Here is a 20376-nt window from a genome sequence, read left to right as displayed (position 1 = left end):
TCTGCAGTATTTGAAATACTGCCTTAAAGATGAAATTTTTTGAGTTGAAATTTAAAAAAATTATGATATCCATTGTTTATTATGGGACTATACATAGAAACTTGTTCACTTATAGTGATTTCATTACTTTTTCTTTGATATCCATATGCTGTTATTGGATTGTTATATCTTCTTGGTTTTAAATATTTCTGTTGTTTTGAGAATCATTGAACTTTGAGAATAATTTTTTGAACTCTATTATTAGACGGTAACATGTTGAATTTGGAAATACCAATTTCAAGAAAAAACAATATATTACAAAAATTTTTTTTTTCTTTTGTAAAGGTAATAACTAGCCATTTCAAAATATGAGTTTCAGGAGACAGTGATGTCTACTGAATACTTCTTATCATTTGGAGCATTTTTAGAAGTTCTTCAGGAAATTTAGGTTCTTAGCCTAGAAGATTTCTTTTGGCAGCAAAGGTTCTCACCAGATATGAGTGAGTTGGTGAAATATATTTTTACATTTATATTATAGTTATTTAACCAAGAATCATAGTTTTCTGTTAATTTTTGGATTATTTAAATTTTATTTAAAATAGTTTCAGTTACTGATATATTCTCTGGTAAGAATCAATGCAGATTATAGAGTCTTTTTATATGATTTGAAGTCTTTGAATGAATGCGTTTTACCAAATATATGAGGTAAAAAGAGGTTGGTTATAGTGGGCATTTCTGATGTTTATAAGCAGAGGAATTGATTTTATTAAGACTTTTATATATATTTTGATTCACAAACTTTACTAATACTAAATGACAATGTAATTATAGAATTTTTTTTGGGGGGGGGTTACTTCTTTCATTACTAAAAACTTGCAAATTCTTCTATTGTCCTGTTTGGTGGTGATGATCATGGAATTTATTAGTAATTAGTTAAGATTAACTTTTTCCCACAATCTCTTCCCTACAAACTCTCTAAAGTCTTAATATTTTTATTCCTACAAGATCTTTTGCTCCCAGTTCTTTCATTCCATCGACATAGCTATCCCCTTAGTTTATAAGCCATTGATTTCACTTCAATTACTAGAACTTCCTTTAGTTGATCCTTTTTCATTAAGACTTACCGTTCCAGTCCATCCTTCATAATGCTACCATGTTATTTTACTTAAATGAGATCAAAGTTGCTCCTCTACTCAAACAACTCTGTAGTCTTTCTATTGTCTCTAAGATAAGAAATAGAAATAAACGCCTCCATTTGGCTTTTAAAATCCTACTTGGCCCCTTTCTGATCTTAGTGGATCTCCCCTTTATCATTCTGAAATTCAGCTAAATTGACCTATCCCTGTTCATTTAGTACTTTTGTTTTCATGCCTTCATATTGATTATCCCACATATCTCGAATTTACTCCCTTATCTTCAGACAAATTCCCTCTTTTCTTTTTAGAATCAGTTCAAACACTACCTTCTCCATGAATATTCTTCATATATTCCTCAACTGATTTTGCTTTCCTTCCAAACTACCTTGTATTTAACTACTTTTGTATAATTGTAGCTATTCACTTTGTATTTGTGGTCTATAATACATTTATATACATCCTTGTCTCCTTAAGAATGTAAGCTCCTTGGGAGTAGGATTTTTTTTTTTTTTAATGTCCCTGGTACTTAGCACAATATATGACATTTATTAGGTGCTTAATAAAAGTTTGTTGGTTCGTATAATCATTTTAGATGAATGGGGAGGAATTTGAGAGTTTGATATATTATTGTAAGTAACTTGAAACTATTATTGCAAGGTAGTTGAAATTAGGAAATTGGGGGACAGATTGGGAAGATTTCAACTGTCAAGCATCTCGACTGGATATTTTATAAACATCATAAACTCAACATGTCTCAAATGAAATTCATTATTTTTCTCCCTCCAAAGACTGAAGATTATTAGAGAAGTGAGGGCTAAATATGTAGATTTGGAGAATTATTTACAGGTGCTCATTGAATCTCTGATAGCTGATGAGATAACTAAGTGAAGTAATAGAATAGTGGGATAAAAGAGGCCCACAAGTCCCTAGATTAGCAGATGTGACCTCTATGAAGATCCAAACTGTAGCTGTCAAAGAGAGGAAGAACTGGAGTGAGTGGTATTCTGATAACCTAGAGAGAAAAGACTATTCAGGAGAAATAGTTTTTTTTAAATGAGGAGGGTCTTCTTCTGCCATTAATTAGCTGTGTAATTTATCTTTTTAAAAAAATATTTTCTTTTAAGAAGTTTTATTGGTTTCATACCCTACTTATTTCTTTTAACTTTTTCTGATTGGAAAAAAACCTCAAAATTCATATTTTAAAAAAGGTAAGCAAAACCTCACATAATAATGACTGATTATTCTATATTATTATTATATATAATAATTCCTACTTTTCTACTGAGAAGAAAGAGATGTTTCATTATTCTCTTTAATCCCAAGTTTTTTATGACCATAATCTGATTTTTATTGTTGGGTTAGTTATTTAATGCTAGTTATCTCTAAGATAATTTCCAACTCTAATCTGTTGTGACTATAATTTATATCAAGAGAATTGGAAAAATGTATTTGCCCCTGATAACTCTAGTATTTTAATAGTGTACTACAGTTTACTCTTTGTAGCCTAGGCAGAAGTATCAAAATTACTGACTCCTGGGCTGAAATTCTGAAACTGGAACCCAAATGTACTTAGTGCTTCCTGGAATAGAGTAAAATGTAATTGAGAAACAATTAACAAAATAAATTAAAATACAGTTCAACATAGGTGTTGCTAATATGTGGTTTTCTAAGTTAGTGTATAGTATGATATCTTTCTATTTGAGTATGATACTACTGGTCTAGAAAATCAATATCTGAAAAATTATATGAACATGTTTTTACTGGTTGGACTAGTGATCCCTTGGGTATAGGGATTTTGATGAGCAAATACAAGCCCTTGATCTGGAATTTTTAATGTTATATTATTGCTTTGGACATTGATAGGTTAAATAACTTATTTAGAGTCATGTAGTCTGAGTTATGTCTCAGAAGTGTAACTAGATCTTGGGTCTTTTTGACTTTGAGTCCAGATCATTTTGTCAGGTTGACTTTTCAAGCTTTGTTTAATTTTTTCTAAGATACTTGATTCTATTTCCTTTTGAAAGGTTCCTGACAGGTCAATAGTGATTTTTTTTTTTTTTTTAAAGATTTCAAAAAATGTTTCTGATACAGATTTTTCATTCAGTTGTCAAACATTATTGTGTGTACAGAGCATTCTCGATTTTCAGGGAGAAGAGAAAATTTAAGACATGGTTCCTGCCTTTGTGGAATTAAAATACAATATTTAATAAGTGTATTAGAGAGTTAGTTGGGGGAGAAAAAAGATCAGATCCCAAAATGAAAAATGTCATCACTGATGCCGAGGTTCATAGTAACCCTGTGACTTTTAAATTCTTTAAAAGATAAGTACAGATTGACTGGGAGGAGGAGAAGGAATGAATATTATTCTAGGAAAACAAAAGATTAATTTCATTAATATCAATTTTAAAAAAAACTATTTTGATCAGAATCTTCTATATAGTAAAATTTGAGATTCAATCAATATTAAATCTCCCCAAAGACTCCTTAATAATTTTTTTTGTTAACAATGCAAGCATGAGTATTTGTAAAAGTCCCTTAATATGGATGTTATTGTATGCTCTGGTAAGGACTTCTTTCTTTGTCATCCTTCATTTGAAGCTATCTTACCACCTTTTTGGTATCAACATCTCTGCTATGTGGAAAATGGGACTTTTTCTATTTTATCTCATAAAGTTGTTGTGAGAATCAAATCATGTGAAATCTAAATATATACAGATTTTGTATTCTGGTGTCTCACTGAAATAATATATGTTGAGTTCATGGTATGGGATGTTTTATGATAAGTAAAATGTTTTGTTTTTAGTGCAATTGATAATGGGACAAAAACCAAATGGGAAATCCTTATATTGAATTTTATGTTATATTGATAGTATTTAGACCCTAGTCTTAAAAATATTCTTCATTATTTATCAGTTTGTTGTTGAGTGATCTAAGGTAAAGTTTAATTTTAGATGTTACTATCATTGTCCTTTAGTAAAATGAATCATGATACTGCTTTGTCAGGGAAATTGGGAGAAATCCATATAGCCTGCCATCCCCAATTATTCTTGTTTCATGACCATATTTTCCTTTTTTGTTGCCTCTTAATTATTCTTTTCTTTAAATAAAGAAAAGAAATATTTTATAGTACAGCAGGACTCCTTGTGGCAGGACAGGAAAAAAATAGTTGGCTAGAACTATGCTCTGAATTTGGAATCAGCATAAAGTCAAGCAAATAACTTCTGGGTTATCTATAAGATGAAGGATAAAATAGATGGTTTTAATTTATCATGCTATAATCTCATTTGTCCTTAATATTAATTGCCTTTATATTTTATTGTATTACTGTAGTATATGAAAATGTATGCTATTATTTTTTAATTACAAGAAGTCTATAAATGCATATTGATGCAAATACTACTAATTGGAATTTTATAATTATTCCGATGTTTTCATGATTCTTGTTGAGTAAAGATGTGCTGTTCATGCTTGTTTCAGTAATTTTTGGTATGCTAACTTTCATGTTGCAGCTAGGTGACATAGTGCTATATTTGGAATCAGAAAGATAGCTCCAAATTTCTGCTTCAGACATTTAACTGTGTGACTCTGCATGAGTCACTTAACCTTTCTCAGTTTTAGTTTCCTCATCTGTAAAATGAGTATAATAGCACTTATCTCACAGGGTTGTTGTGAGATAAAATGGTTAAATGAGGTAACATTTATTTTGTTTTATTTTGTGATACATTTTTATATAATGTAGGCTTATTGTGAATTTTTATGCTTCATATTCAGTTACTAATAATCTTATTCATAGTGCATATTTCGCTTAAATAAAAAAAATCTTTGCAGTTGTTCTACAAGTTGAAATTGTTATTAGTTTTGACAGAGCATAACCTTGTATTTCTAATTCCCCACCTGCCAAAAATAAGTATTTGGTAAGATTTGATAAAGAAATCTTTAGGTCTTTAAGGGCTTTTAGGTGTTTAATTATAAAATTATAATTATAAAAAATATCTAGAATTAAAAATCTTAGAAGACCTATTTCTTAGTTTCAAACTGAGTAGTTTGCTTAAGCCTGAACACAAAGTTTTGGAATAAAATTTTATATATTATTTTTAATGCCTGGTCATATTTCTTAAATTATCTGAAGGTATCCAGGCTTAACGAAATTTTTTAGAATAAAAGCAAAAAGTTGAGGGTGGGGTGGGGTAAAGAGTTTGTTTCCAAAGAGAAACTTTCACTTCTAGACTTTTTTCTTCTTTTTCTTCTTTTCTTTTTTGAATGTGCTATTATTTGAAATCATAATTTATTTTATTTTTATTATTATAGCTTTTTATTTACAAGATATATGCATGGGTAATTTATCAGCACTGACAGTTGTAAAACCTTTTGTTCCAATTTTTCCCTTCCTTCCATCCCCTCCCCCAGATGGCAGGTTGACCAATACATGTTAAATATGTTAAAGTATATGTTAAATAGAATATGTATATACATGTCCATATAGTTATTTTGCTGTACAAAAAGAATCAGACTTTAAAATAGTGTACAATTAACCTGTGAAGGAAATCAAAAATGCAGGCGGACAAAAATAGAGGGATTGGGAATTCTATGTAGTGATTCATACTCATTTCCCAGAGTTCTTTCACTGAGTGTATCTGGTTCAATTCATTACTGCTCTATTGGAACTGATTTGGTTCATCACATTGTTGAAGAGGGCCACATCCATCAGAATTGATCATCATATAATATGGTTGTTGAAGTATATATAATGATCTCCTGGTCCTGCTCATGAAATCATAATTTAGTAACATCTCTCTTATTAGGTACTCTCAGCTATCAATAATAGTTTCTAGAAACACTAATTAAGAACAGAAATCTTGTGCATAGCCATAGGAGATGTAACAGCATCTGTGTACTAACACATATTATTTATCTAATATCTCAGATAACAGCAGTTTGGAAAATGATTTAGAAGAGCTCAGCCGTACTAGAAATAGGTATGCTGCCAGCAACAAGGAATTTATTGCCTGATATAGATTGCAAACATTAAAAATTTTAATAGGAATATATACATGAATGTTGAACAGAAATTGAACTATTGAAAATACAGTGGAAAAGTTGATTGATTGTAGGAACAAATTTTTCTTCCCCAGAACAAAAATGGCTATAGCACCACTGAATAACAGCATATAGTACAATAATAAGCTTAGCTAACTAGAATTTTTGTGGAATGGGGCATTTTGAATCATTATTTTCCCCTAAGCCAAGAGCTTTTTCTACTTAAGCATGGAAATTCCTTTTCATTTACACATCTATTTTATATTTTGCTTTATGGTTACTTTTGATGTGTCATATCCCTCTGTTAGACTATTATTTCTGTGAAGACATTGGGAATTTATTTAAACTTTGTATTTCAGTCATCTTAGTGCTTTGCCCACTTTGGGTACCAGTTTTCTTGAAGAGGTCATCATTACGCTCACACTCCCCTTCCCCAGTTGTTTTTTATTGTTCTGTAATGCCATCAAGACTTTTGGGGGTTATTGTTCACTGTAAAGTAAGTGGTTCTAGGTTGCTAAACTGCTTTTATTTATTTAGTTCTCTTTTTATGTACTAGTGTGAGTATTTCTGTATATAAGGTTCCCTTTATGTCAGTTAAGTGTCATGTCTAGATTCTGCCATTAAACTTGCCTTTAGCAGTCCAAAACTTTTTTTCAGTCTTGAATTATCTTATCTGCTACTTGCTTATTATTATATTACAACAGATAGAAGCAAACAGATTCTGGATGATTAAGAGTCTGTTTTATGAGTAGCATGCCTAAACTTTAGATCCAGCACATTATAGAAATACAATTTTTTAATTCCTGAATTTTAGTTATGTTGCTTTTAGATAAAATCATAGAATCTTATTTAGAAAGGACCTTAAAATCATCCAATCTAGTTGGTACTTCAATGGGATTCCTCTCTATATAGTTAAACATATTATCAGTTCCACTTGAACATTTGAATTGAAGGCAAACTTTAGTGCTTAAGCAAAGTAGTCTGTCCTATCTTGCAAAGGTAATTTAGAAGTTTTTCCTTTATATTAACCTTAGCTAAGCTATCTTTACATAGAAGAATTTTTGTGTAGTTGAAGTTGTATTGGATATTAATTGATGTTCAAATGATAGCTCAGATATTGTCAGTACAAAAGAGTTAATTAAATATGTTCATTTAATTTTTTTAGGCAGGTTTTCATGTATGGTTAATAATAATGAGACAGTTTGGGGTTTTTTAAAAGGGAAATAGGTAAGAATCTTTCATTTATAACATTCATTTGTATTTTGACTGTGTAATCATACATTTATACAAATAGAAGAAAGTAAAACATGGTAGATAATTTATTTTTATAACTTGATCTTAAATAGTGTTTTAAAAATTGGATATTGTATCTTCTAATTTGTCTTAACTCCTCCCCCTGTCTATTAGTATATGTAAGCTAATTATATTTCTTTTTTATCAGGATATTTCAGCTCAAGAAAGCAATATATTAGGGGCGTTCTGTGATATGAATGTAAGTAATGTGCATTTTTTTATTTAAAAATTTTTGACATTTAAGTCCTTTGCTAGATATATATTTGCATTTTTTATATTAAGATAGGATGTGTTTAGAAGTATTGACTGCAAGAATTTAATTTTATGACTTTCAAATGATTATATATGTTCTTGTATCTTTTAGGATGTAGAAGTACCATTGCACTTGCTTCGTTATGTTTGTTTGTTTTGTGGAAAAAATGGCCTTTCCCTCATGAAGGATTGCTTTGAATATGGAACTCCCGAAACTTTGCCGTTTCTCATAGCACATGCATTTATTACAGTTGTATCTAATGTGAGTATCATATAGAACTATTTCAGTTCTTCAAGAATCAAAATATATTTCAAAATGAGAAATTTGTATAAGAAGAAATGAATTATTTTAACCAATTTCCATGTACTGTTTACACCCACACCCAAGTTTTTTTTTTAATTATCCTTTTTATATAATTTAAAAGAAAATTGATGAAGATAATAGTACCTTTTAAAATTGCTCTAATACTGATGTAATTGACCATGAGGTTTAATTTTTCTGAGTTATTAGAGTTGGGATGAAATGTTAAAAAATTTAAACTTTTTCCTGGATTAATCTTTGCAGTTAACTCAGGGTTATAAAGATTATATTCCTTGAATGTTTTGTAATTTATGAGGTATACTTTCAGTCCTGAGCAGTTGAATATCAAACATTGAAATCTCTTGAACTTTGAAACCTGTTGGCTCGCTTTCTTAAACTATATTTTAAAGTTTAATGATGGCAAGATTTTTTTTTTAAAGCAGTTTTCAGAAATACTTTTAAATATTAATATCTCCCCAGATTCTATTCAGAATGTATATAGTCTCCCTCCATTTCAGTTTTATAAAGGAGTTTTTTTGTTTGTTTGTTTTGTTTTGTTTTTTAATAATAGCATATGAAACCTAGACTTCCAAAGAGACAGATTCTATTACTTCTGAAGCAAAATTCAGGATTTCTCTAGGATGTACTCTTATGTTTATAGTTGTGAATATAGAGCAGAGTAGAAATACTCCAAATGTTCAAGAGATTGGGTAAGTCTGTGAAAATGGACCTTTCAGGAAAGTAACAAATTGTTATCTGATGTTCTCTTGCAAAAAGAAAACTTATGTTGGGTATTATGATGCAAAGATGAAATACCTTCCAATTCCAATAGACTTGTGTTAGAAAGTGCCATCTGAATCCAGAGAGAGAGAGAAAGATCTATGGAGATGATTGTGGAACAAAGCACAGTATTTTCACATTTTTGTTATTTGTTTGCTTGGGTTTTTTTCCTTTTTGATTTTATTTTTCTTGCTCAGCCTAATGAATATGGAAATATATTTAGAAGAATTGCACATGTTTAACCTATATCTAGATTACTTGCTGTTTTTGGGGAGGAGGGGAAGCAGAAAAATTTGGAGCACAAGGTTTTGCAAAGGTGAATGTTGAAAACTGTCTTTGCATGTGTTTGGAAAAATTAAATACTATTTAAATAAAATGAAATTCCTTAAAGAAACTTATAAATTAATGAATAAAATAATTTAGTTTATATTTTATTGGTTAATTGATAGGAGGGGTAAACATAACAATTTGTAGGTTTAAAAAATCAAATTTTTGATTTGACTCCAAAATATCTGGATGTTTGAGAGAACTTCAAGTGTAACATGAACTAACTACATAATGTGGAAGCGCAAAAAACAAAACAAAACAACAACCTGGTGTAAACTTGGATTATTATTATTATTGTTCCTAGGAAGATTGCCCAGAGTCACACAGCTAGTATTAAGTGTCTGAGGCCAGAATTAGACTGAAGTCCTCCTTATTTCCGGGCTGGTGCTTTATTCACTGAACTATCTAGCTGTCTTTCTAGTAAGATCATTTAAAGAGAATATTTTGTTCAAATCTGGGTCCCACATTTTGAGAAGGATATGAGTAAGTTAGGGCAATGAGGATGGTGAAAGTTATCATGTATAATATGAGAATCTTTTAAAAGAATTGGGGATATTTATTCTGGAGAAGATGAGACTTAGAAAGATGCCCCACTTAAGTATTTGCAGGGATATCATGTAAATAAGTGATTAGAATTGTTCTCTTTGGGCCAAGAGAACAAAATGAGGAGCAATGGGTAGACCTACAAAGAAGCAAGTTTAGAATTGAGCTTTAAAAAAAAAATCATAGCAAGTAGAACACATAGGCATTGGTTGATATCTTGATTTCTTCCTCTAAAAAAAATTAATAGTAATAATAGTAAATAACATTTATATATCACATAAATAGTTGTGAAGCACTTTATAAATACTATTGTTCCCACAACAAATTTGGAGGTTAGATGTACATATTGTTTTCATTTTTCAAGAGAAAACCAAGATAGAGCTAAGAGTATCTGAGACAGGATGTCTAATTTCAGTTTCCTAATTTTAGTTTTAGTTCTCTTATTCACTCTACCAGTTAATTGCTTCTGTGTGTTCATGTCCTTTGATCATCAACTATGATGTGCCTTTTAAAAGCAATTTCTATCTGAAGTTTTTGAGACACACACCTATACAGAAATCGGTATATCCTATCCCAGCCTATCTCCTCATTGACACTCAAAGATAACTAACTAATCCTTGGGAATATCAAATTTGATGTCCTGGAATATATCAAATTTTATCTCTAAACCACAATGCATTTATTTTTATTCTCAAAACCACCCCTCTTCTAGATTTCTTTATTTCCATTGAAGACCTCATTCTTCTAGGCTTGCAAATTTGTAACCTTAGTTTTAACTTGTTTCTTCGCTCTCCCTCAGTCTGCATTTATGAGTCCAAGTTGGCAAATTGTACTGTTTTTCCTTGTGTAACGTCTCTTTAACATTTAACACTTTTTCCTTTTCAGATCCGCTACTAACTTAGTTCAGGCATTTATTTATCATTCACAGAGACTAGTGCTGTCAGACTCAAATAGAAATAAAGCCACTAAACCAGGCAATACAGCCCATGGCCTCTTTGACTACTGCCCTGATCTCTTAATTGATTTCCCATTCTAGTCCCATTCATATCTTTGCCATTTTCCATATAGTTGAAGAAGGTAATTTTCCTTAAGTGGAGATGTGATTATTTTACCCTTCTGCATAATAAATTCTAATTCCTTTATGAATTTCCTCTAGGATAATATATAAACACCTCTTTAGTGCTGCTTGACTTGATTGAACAATAACCTTCATTATGTGCTACTTTACATCATCATTACATATTATTTCTTGTCCTTCATTCTAAACTTTTTTCCTAATCCTTTCACATGATAATTTATCTCCAATTTCTGGGTCTTTGTATTGGTCATCCCCCATTCATGGACTGCTTTCTTCTTCATCTTTGTCTCATATAATCTGTACCTTTCTTAAAAATGCAGCTTACTTCTCAAGTTCTACATAGAGCCTGTCTATTACCACCTCTCCCATTGTTAATTTTCTCCTCCAAAAACCACATCTACATCTCTTTACATTGATATCTCTATATACACAGTGTGTGTACCTGTAAAACTAATTTATTCTGTATATAGTATAATAAGTGTCTTCCGTATAACTTTGCATTAAAGTTTTTGAGAGTAGGCTTGTTTCATTCTTTCTCTCTAGAATCCAGCTCAAAATCTTGGCACATAGTATGTGTTTGAAGAATACTTGTTGGTTGCCTTTTTTTTTTTTTTTCAGTCATTATCCTTTCATTTTCTTATACTTTCACTATAAACAAATTTTTGTAAGAGGTATGTACACAATTTTATTGTTAAATTTGTCCACTTTGTTGCTAGAAATGGATATTCTTAGAAAAATAGGGATCTGTTTTTTGTCTATAACTAATTGGAGGCTGTTAATCAGGACTGAGTCTGAAGCTAGTAATTCCATCAAGACCAACATACAAGGCATAATAGCCAGAAATCACTCCCCATCCTCTACCCCTATATTTCTCTTTCCCACTCCCTACCCCCTACTCCACCCCTGCAAAAGAAAAAAGAAAAATAAAACAAAATGTCATTAACTATTGCAATTTAAAACATTTAGAATTTATTAAGAATTTACATATAACTGGTGTATCAAAATACTATCAACTATTTTCTCCCCATATCTCCTCTGTATTATGTGTTGTTGATTCAGTATGTTTTTATTCTTAAACAAAGCAAAGAGTTTCATGAATGAAACCATTTGCTTTTTTTGCTTTGCAAAGTCTTTCTGTAGAAAATGAGCAACTTTATTCGTAAATTATGTATGAAATAGTTCTTCCACAAACTTATCTATGATTTTGTTTTATCTATAGATTTTCTAAAAAGAATGAACAATAGGAAATACTATTTCCCAAATCTTTCTCCATACTCACAGTGCTACCACCTTAGTTTAGGGCTCATCACCTTTTGCTAGATTTTTGCAATAGTCTCTTGGTCCCCTCAATTCCAAGTTTTCATCATACTAGTCCAACCTACACATTGCTGCCAAAATGACTTTCCTTATGCATGGATCCTGTTATTTTCCTGTTGATCACAATCTTATTTCCTTTAGGATGAAATAGAAACTTCTCTGTTTAGCTTTTAAGTCCATTTACAACTGAGCTCTCTTTCTAGCCATATAAGATAGTTAAAACTCCTTCCCCTATTTTGTAATACATTCAAATTAGCTTCCTCTCTGTTCATCCTTTGCACTGAAAAAATATGAATTCATATTTGTCCAGTCATTAAAGCACTGCATTGCTTGGATGAAACTTAGCCTTTTAACTTCATTATATATCATGTCCCTTTCTATTCTCTGTAGTCTAGCCAAACCATCCTCTCATTGTCCCTTGTACACATCTTCTTATGTTTACTACAACCAATCCTCTTCTTTAAGAAACAGATCAAGCATCATATTCTATGTAAAGACTTTTTCTAATATCTTCTTCTGCTAATGTCCTCCATCCCAAACTGACTTGCATTAACTGTGAGCATAGATTTGTTTTCATTCATTTTATATACTATACATATTCTATAGTTGTTTCTTGTCTTCTTCATTAGAGTATTGTGAGTAGGAGTTGTTTGATTCTTTGTATTTCTATTTCCAGTATCTAGCATAGTATAATGGCTAGTACATAGAAGATTCTTTAAAATCATTTTGATTGATTGATGGTGTATTAATCCTGGAGTCAAAAGACCTAAATTCAAATCTGAACTCTTTTGTTCATAAACTATATACTTTGGAAGTTTTTTTTTTTCTTTCCTTTTGGGGTGACTTGAAATCAGTGTCTTCCTTAATAAAAAGGGGGATAATAGTAAACCACTTCTGACACAGGTTTATTATGAGATCAAAGAAAGAATATTATGAAATGAATTTTAAATTTGTAAATATAAAAACTATTTGTTTTTCTGCCAAACATATGACATTGTCACAAACAATATAATTGTTCATTTTCTATTTTATGCTCATTAGGGTTTTTTATCTTTTATATTAATGAAATGCTAATATTATTTTATAGATTCTCAAGTAGTTGTTATTGTATAAAAGGTTGACACGAAAGATCTGTTTTATGACATTGACCTAGAAGTTGAAAATTCACTTAGTACCCTTCAGAAATCTTCCTTTTGGCTTCTTCTACTATCTTTGTCCATATTGCTTTATGACCTTAGGTGACAAAAGTCATGAATTGGTTTTCATTTTTTTTTTTCTTTCAGCATTTATGGTCACAGTGGAACTGTAATAGAAAAGGAGAAAGCTAACCAGCAATTATATCATTTTTATTTAATCTATAAGCTTTAATTTGGTTGTTGGTACTTTCTGCATGAGATTCCTAGGGAATCCAAGGGCAACATACTGCTGAGGAATAGAATCATATTAGTGTTGACTTTGTAATAGTAACTAGAATTAGAAGGAAGTGGCAACAAAATTTCTGACAGTCTTTTCAACATGCTGTCTACACTTTGGCTATCATGCTAGCTAGCTTTTTTCCTACCTTTCTTTCTGTCTCAACCTTAGATTCCATCCATGAGCACACCATGATGGGTGTGCTTTTTCCTTATCTTGCCTTGTACCAGCCTTTCATACACTTCTTGGTCCTCTGTATACATGCTATTATATTTGTGAGTTCATTACTCCTTACCCCTAATACCATATTTTAGCCTCTTGAAATATAAGCATTTTGAAGGCAGGAATTGACTTGCTTACTTATGTTGTGTCCTAAGTATACAGCATATATAATAAATAAATTTGAACTATAATAAAGAACATATATTACTTAGAGAGGAAGTATGCCTGATGAAATTTGCTTTACCCTATGCCTGAGAATGACACACAGTTAATAGGATCTTTAGTCATTTTACTTTGTAATATTAATGCCAAAGACTTGTCAGCAGACATTATTACAGTGTATGCATCAAAATTAGTTGCAGATGGTAAAAAGGTAGAGAAATTCTAAGATCTCATTAATAATCTTCAAATTAAGTCAGCATAATGCTTTGATATCTGGTGTATTCCCAGCAAAAATGGGAAGAGATGAGTATAGTGAGAAACACTGGGAAAAGCTTCAGGATTAAGGAATGAAATAAACATTTTCACAGAGTATATATCTTTGTCATGAATGCTTTCTCTGGGACAAACTTAGTAGGTATTGGATTTGACAAGTACTAGATACCACAAGCAAAGAAATGACTATTTCCTACCTGACTTGTCTTCTGGACTTGATTCATTATTTCTAAAAACTCTTCTTTCAGCAAGATTACATCAACTTTGAAACTAGCCTCTTTAGGACCTTGGGCTTCTGCAGCTTCTATTTATTTACATTAGAACTCTTCCTAGATCTTCTATTTAAGGAGTGAGTTTAGGACATACTTTTAATTTATCATGTTTCAGTTGAGAAGCAGGTGACATGCATTTTATTGTTATTCCTCTAAAATAAAAATAATTACCCCTTTGAAGAGTTGTGTAAAGTCCCAATCTACTGGAAAAGATGTAGTGAAATGTGTTACTTCTGCTTGTTAGAGGAATTAGCCTTGTCAAGGACAGAACCTACCTCTTATTGTGTGAAAGAGAGATAAAAGAGATCAGGAAAAAACATTTTAAGTAATTTGAGGTGAAGAACAGGAAAGAAGAAATTTGCTCCAAAGGGCATTTTTTTTTTTTAAGGCTTCAGTTTTCTGATTGAAATATAGCTATATATCAGTGTTCAGTTTATGTTACCTAGCCAGTAAACAATTCTGCAGCAATTAGTTGGACCAATGTGGCATTATTTTCTCATATAAGGAAAATTGATTATTGGGTCTGCATATGGTTCTTATAATGAGAGGCTTAAAATTTTGATAGGTCATACTAGCTTGCTTAACTAGATTATTAAGTTCTTTCTGGTTTGTGATTCTTGTAGAACATAGGCAAGAAAGCCCCTCTCAAAGAAAAAGACCAAGGTTACCGTTTTAAGCACATGATATGTTTCTAAAATGACCTGTCTTTTCTTCCATGTTTATTTATATCTAGTTATTTACACATTTGTTTTCCATTAGAATGTATACTATTTGAAGGAAGCAACCATTTTTATCTTTTCTTTGCATGTCAGTGTTGAGCAATAATGACTAGCATCTAGTAAGCACCCAAAAAAGCAAAAACATGTTAGTTCATACAACTACCAAAGTAATTTTCCTAAAGTGTGGATTTGACTATGTTTTGTGAGCTATGCCTGACTTAGGCAAGTCTTTTGGTATTTTAGTTGTCATATTAGAACTTTTGTTACTATATCACGTATATATATATATATATATATATACACATATATACACACATACCTTTTCTGTCTCCTTTTCCCTTCCCCCCACTATATCATTTAACAGTTGAAAACTTTTTATTTAGCTATACCAGAAGAAAAACATCAAACAAGGATGTTTAGAGAGGATACCAGAATGTCATTTGCTGTCAATGAATGAAAGACTGTATGGTGTAAGAATATTGGAAAAGCAGAAGAAGGCTTTGATAAGAAGTTGTGAAAAACTTTGAATCCAAAAAGAGGATTTTGTATTTCATCCTAGAGTTGATAGGGAGTTACTGTAGTTTATTAATTAGAAGGGCTGACATTGTTGGACCACTGCTTTAGGAAAATCACTTTGGTGAGTGAATGGAGGATAGATTGGGATAGGGAGAGACTTGCAGACCAAGCACTAGGCTTTTGCAATAGTCCAAGCACGAGATGTTGAGAGCCTGTATACTGAGTTGTGTTAGTGTCATTGGAGAGAAGGGGTATTTTCTTTTCTTTCTTTTTTTTTTTAATTTTTTTCTTTTTTAATTATAGCTTTTTATTGATAGAAGATATGCATGGGTAATTTTTTCAACATTGTCCCTTACACTCACTTCTGTTCCAACTTTTTCTTTCCTTCCTCCACCTCCTCCCCTAGATGGCAGGCAGTCTCATACATGTTAAACATGTTAAAGTATATCCTAGATACAATATATGTGTGCAGATCCATGGTATATTTTAGAGATGTTGTGAATGTGAAATTGACATGCCTTGGCAACTGATTGGATATTGGGAATAAGCAATAATGAAGTCAAGGATGTGAACCTAGGGGAGTGAGAGAATATAATACTTAAACTCTAGTAGTAAACTCCCTATTTTCCAGGATGAATTTGTAAACAATTGTTTTTTTGACAAACTCTTTACAATTAGATTCCTTCTTATCTTTTCATTCCTTTATTGCAGTATCCCTTTCTGGTCTAGCAATAATCTGCTTTTTGTTCTTTAGATAGTATTTCATTTCTCATCTTTATACCTATGCATTGGTTTTCCCTCAAGCCTGAAATGCTTTTCTTCCTAACCTATAGCTCTTTAGAATTCCTGCCTTCTTTTAAGATTTAGGTAAATCACCACCTCTCCCACGTGGCACTTGTCCCTAGTTGTTAACCACATTTTTGTTTAAGACTTAAGTCTTAAAGTCTTTTTTTTTTTAGTCTTTTTTCCCCCATATTCATTACATATACACATTTTAAATTTTCTTCCCCCTCCTGTCCTTAAATTTTAATAGTAGGGACTTGATTTTTGTTTTTCTTTGAATCATTAGCACTTAGCAATAAATATGATCTAATCATTAATGCTTACCATATCCTTTTATAAATGCTTACTCAACCAATGCAGTTTTGTGGGGGAAAGAGAAGAGATTATAAATTTTCAGGCTGGGATTTTGATCCCTTGTAGGAGGTATGAGGTGGTAGGTATCGAAACTGAACCTTGAAAGAAGCCAGAGATTATACTACATGAAGATGAGGAGTGAATTCTTTCTGAGCATAGGGTCAGGCTGTGCATATGTATATAAACAGTCTATGGATTGCCATGTAGGAAAAAAAAAGCCAGAAAAATAATTTTGATGAAATATTTGTAAAAGTAAAGTAAGTAATGTTTGATAAGACTAGAAAGGTAGATTGTGGTTAGGATTATGAGCCAGAGGAATTTGTATTTGGATGGACTTTCTTTACATGTAATATTTTAATGCGTTTTGATTTAAAAAAAACAACACAAGTAGTTGTTTGCAAAATAATGGGATTTTTTAAAGCATAAACTGCATATAATATCTTTTATCCTTTATAATGAGGGATTGGAATAGGACCTTTGATTTCATTGATATAAGGAGTTCTAGGATGAAGAATCTCCTATTTTCAGTGAGGCACATCAGTCTCTTATCTATATATTGTCTTACTGTGTTGCCTAGAACAGGGCTTTTTCCACTTGCAATTTCTTTTCACCTGAGAAATTTTTATATGACTCTAGGGATGTAGGTATATAAAATAGATATATAAATCAAACATTTACTAGTGGTAAATTACAAAGAAATTTATTTTAAAACAATTCGTTGCATACATAAAGTTTCACCATTTATTAAAGATGAAAGCAAGTTTGCATAGTAATGACATGGATGTTTGTTTATTTTTACATAAAGAATAAAATCTTGGCAGAATATTTGATGCCTTTTACTTTTGCTAAATTTTTTACTATTCTCACATTCAGCTATGCAACCCTCCATGGGTTCATGACTTAAAAGTTTAAGAAGCTTTGGCTTAGAATACTGAGAGATTAAATGATTTGTTCTTATCTGTACAATTTATATGTTTGCCAAGATTGAGACTTGAACCTAGGTCTTCAGATTTTAAGACCAGCTCTGTATTGTGCCTTGTCTCTCATATTCTATACAATATACAATTTAAATATGTTTTATATAGGAGTGGCAGTATATGTTTTATATGATTATTTGTTGGTAGTCACTTATTATTTGTTTCTGTAGAAAGTAATACCCTTTATTTTTCTTATAGATTAGAATATGGCTGCATATACCTGCTGTCATGCAGCATATTATTCCATTTAGGACCTATGTTATCAGGTAAGTTTTTTTCTTAACAAAATATATTGGTTTAATTTAATATTTGTATTACTTATGAATATTTATTATCTAAGAATCAGAAAGTTCCCAATTTTTTTGGAGTTAGGGGCTCAGATAGCATCATCATTTCCATGTTGCTTTTGTTTCTGAGTTTTCTTAAAATCATTTTCTAGAACCTCTTTTAGGAACTTTTTCCTAATGGAAAGTTAGTGTCTTATTTTGTTTGTTTTGTCATTATCTCCCACTCAACCCTTACATCATTTCTCTTGGTGAAGGAGGGTGGGGAGGGCATTGAAGGAAGAAGACACAAGGCTGTCTCCTGCCAAAGGTGAGTATAGGATTTTAGAATCATAGATCTAGAGATGGAACGAAGTCGTAATTATTTAATTTAATGTCCTAATTTTAGAAATAAGGAAAATGAGATCCTAAAATTTGGCCTGAGTCTTGGTCAAAATCATATCTGACATTAAATACCACTATTGAATTGAATTTAAGTTCTTTGACTTCCAAATTTTTTGGACCATAGTAGCCTGTAATATTGTGGGGGAAGTCTTTCTTGCTTATGCCACATTTCTCTTTTGGTTTAATTAATTGTTTATTTACTTTGGTGCATAATAGTTAAGTTCTGGCCCATTGTTATAATAGCTTTCCAGGGCTCATGCTGGAACAGAACTATAAGACAGTATGCAGCTCACTTGAATTCCAACTATTCTGGGTAGTAAATTTTCTCCAGCTGCTGTTCACAGCAAATGATCTCTGAGATTCCTACAAATCCACCTAAAGGAGCCATATTTTTGTTGTTTTCATACAGTTGCCAATATAAAATCTCTGTTAGCAATTGCATGTTTGACTTCTTTCTCTTTGTATTTTAGTTTTCAGTATCTAGAATCACAGGGTCAAAATGAATGTCTTTGCAAACTTTGAAATTCCATGACCTATATTCTTTAATTGTTACTTTAACATTAGTAAACATAGATTTAGAAATAAGTCCTACAAGTTGCATGAATCATATAGAGTCATATAGAAATGACTAGCTTAGGGCCACTCATCTTTTTCTTCCTTGGCTTCTGTTGACTGAAAATGGGATTACTAAGAATTGTCAGAGATGGAATTTAAACTTTTTCCATATTCTATACTTTATCCACGAATATTTTTGATTCTTCCAGGCTCAATTCATTCTCCCTAGACAGTAGTTTCTGTCTAGGCAGAATTACTTTTACTACAGTTACTTAACCTTGAGGTTTTATTCTGTTTTTTTTTTTTTTTTTTTTTTTTGGCTGAGACAATAGGGTTAAGTGACTTGCCTAGGGTCACATAGCTAGGAAATGTTAAGTGTCTGAGGCCAAATTTGAACTCGGGTCCTTCTGACTTCAGGGCTGGTGCTATATGCACTGTGCCACCTAGCTGCTCCTAAGAGGTTGTATTCTTATTTTATTTTTTTTAATAGCTTTTTATTTACAAAACATATGCATGGGTAATTTTTCAGCATAGACAATTGCAAAACCTTTTGTTCCAACTTTGTTCCTTTCCTTTCCCCCTACCCCCTTTCCCTAGATGGCAGGTTGACCAATACATGTTAAACATGTTAAAACATAAGTTAAATACAATATATGTATACATGTCCATATAGTTATTTTGCTGTACAAAAAGAATCAGACTTTGAAATAATGTACAATTAACCTGTGAAGGAAATCAAAAATGCAGGCGGACAAAAATAGAGGGATTGGGAATTCTAGGTGGTGATTCATAGTCATCTCCTAAAGTTCTTTTGCTGGGTGTAACTGGGTTCAATTCATTACTGCTCTATTGGAACTGATTTGGTTCATCTCATTGCCAAAGAGGGTCGCGCTCATTGGAATTGATCATCATATAGTATTGTTGTTGAAGTATATAATGATTTCCTGGTCCTGCTCATTTCACTCAGCATCAGTTCATAAAATCTTTCTGAAATCATCCTGCTGGTCATTTCTTACCGAACAATACTATTCCATAATATTCATATACCACAGTTTATTCAGCTATTCTCCAGTTGATGGGCATCCATTCAGTTTCCAGTTTCTGGCCACTACAAAGAGGGCTGCCATAAACATTCTTGCACTTACAGGTCCTTTTCCCTTCTTTAAGATAAGAGGTTATATTTTTAATAGGATTGTCCATGAACATTTCTTAATCTGTCTCTAAATGTTACGATCCTTTTAACAGTTTGGTATTCCATTATTCTCTGAACCTTTTTTTTTTTTTTTTTTTTTGATTGATCAAATAATTTGATTGGGAGTAAGGGGGAAAAAGAATTAATATTTGTCCTTTTTATGAGGTAGAAATTTACTTCCTTAAATATTATACCCATTTGACAAAATTCATATACATTTCTAAACT

At 31.4% G+C, this 20376-nt stretch overlaps 1 protein-coding gene across 2 annotated transcripts in view; it reads left to right on the top strand.

The window, feature by feature from the left end:
• USP34 (ubiquitin specific peptidase 34) overlaps positions 1 to 20376 on the top strand; it is a 271113-nt gene that overhangs the window by 65666 nt on the left and 185071 nt on the right. For both annotated transcript variants that reach the window (XM_051975344.1, XM_051975343.1), the window contains exons 4-6: positions 7594 to 7644; positions 7810 to 7959; positions 17933 to 18000. In XM_051975344.1, the coding sequence (XP_051831304.1) occupies positions 7594 to 7644; positions 7810 to 7959; positions 17933 to 18000 (269 nt within the window). The remainder of the gene's footprint in view (positions 1 to 7593; positions 7645 to 7809; positions 7960 to 17932; positions 18001 to 20376) is intronic.

This window comes from Antechinus flavipes, chromosome 2 (genome assembly GCF_016432865.1).
Source record: "Antechinus flavipes isolate AdamAnt ecotype Samford, QLD, Australia chromosome 2, AdamAnt_v2, whole genome shotgun sequence".
NCBI classification, from domain to species: domain Eukaryota; kingdom Metazoa; phylum Chordata; class Mammalia; order Dasyuromorphia; family Dasyuridae; genus Antechinus; species Antechinus flavipes.
Note: the sequence above shows the minus strand (reverse complement) of the source record. Positions and strands in the feature narration are given on the sequence as shown.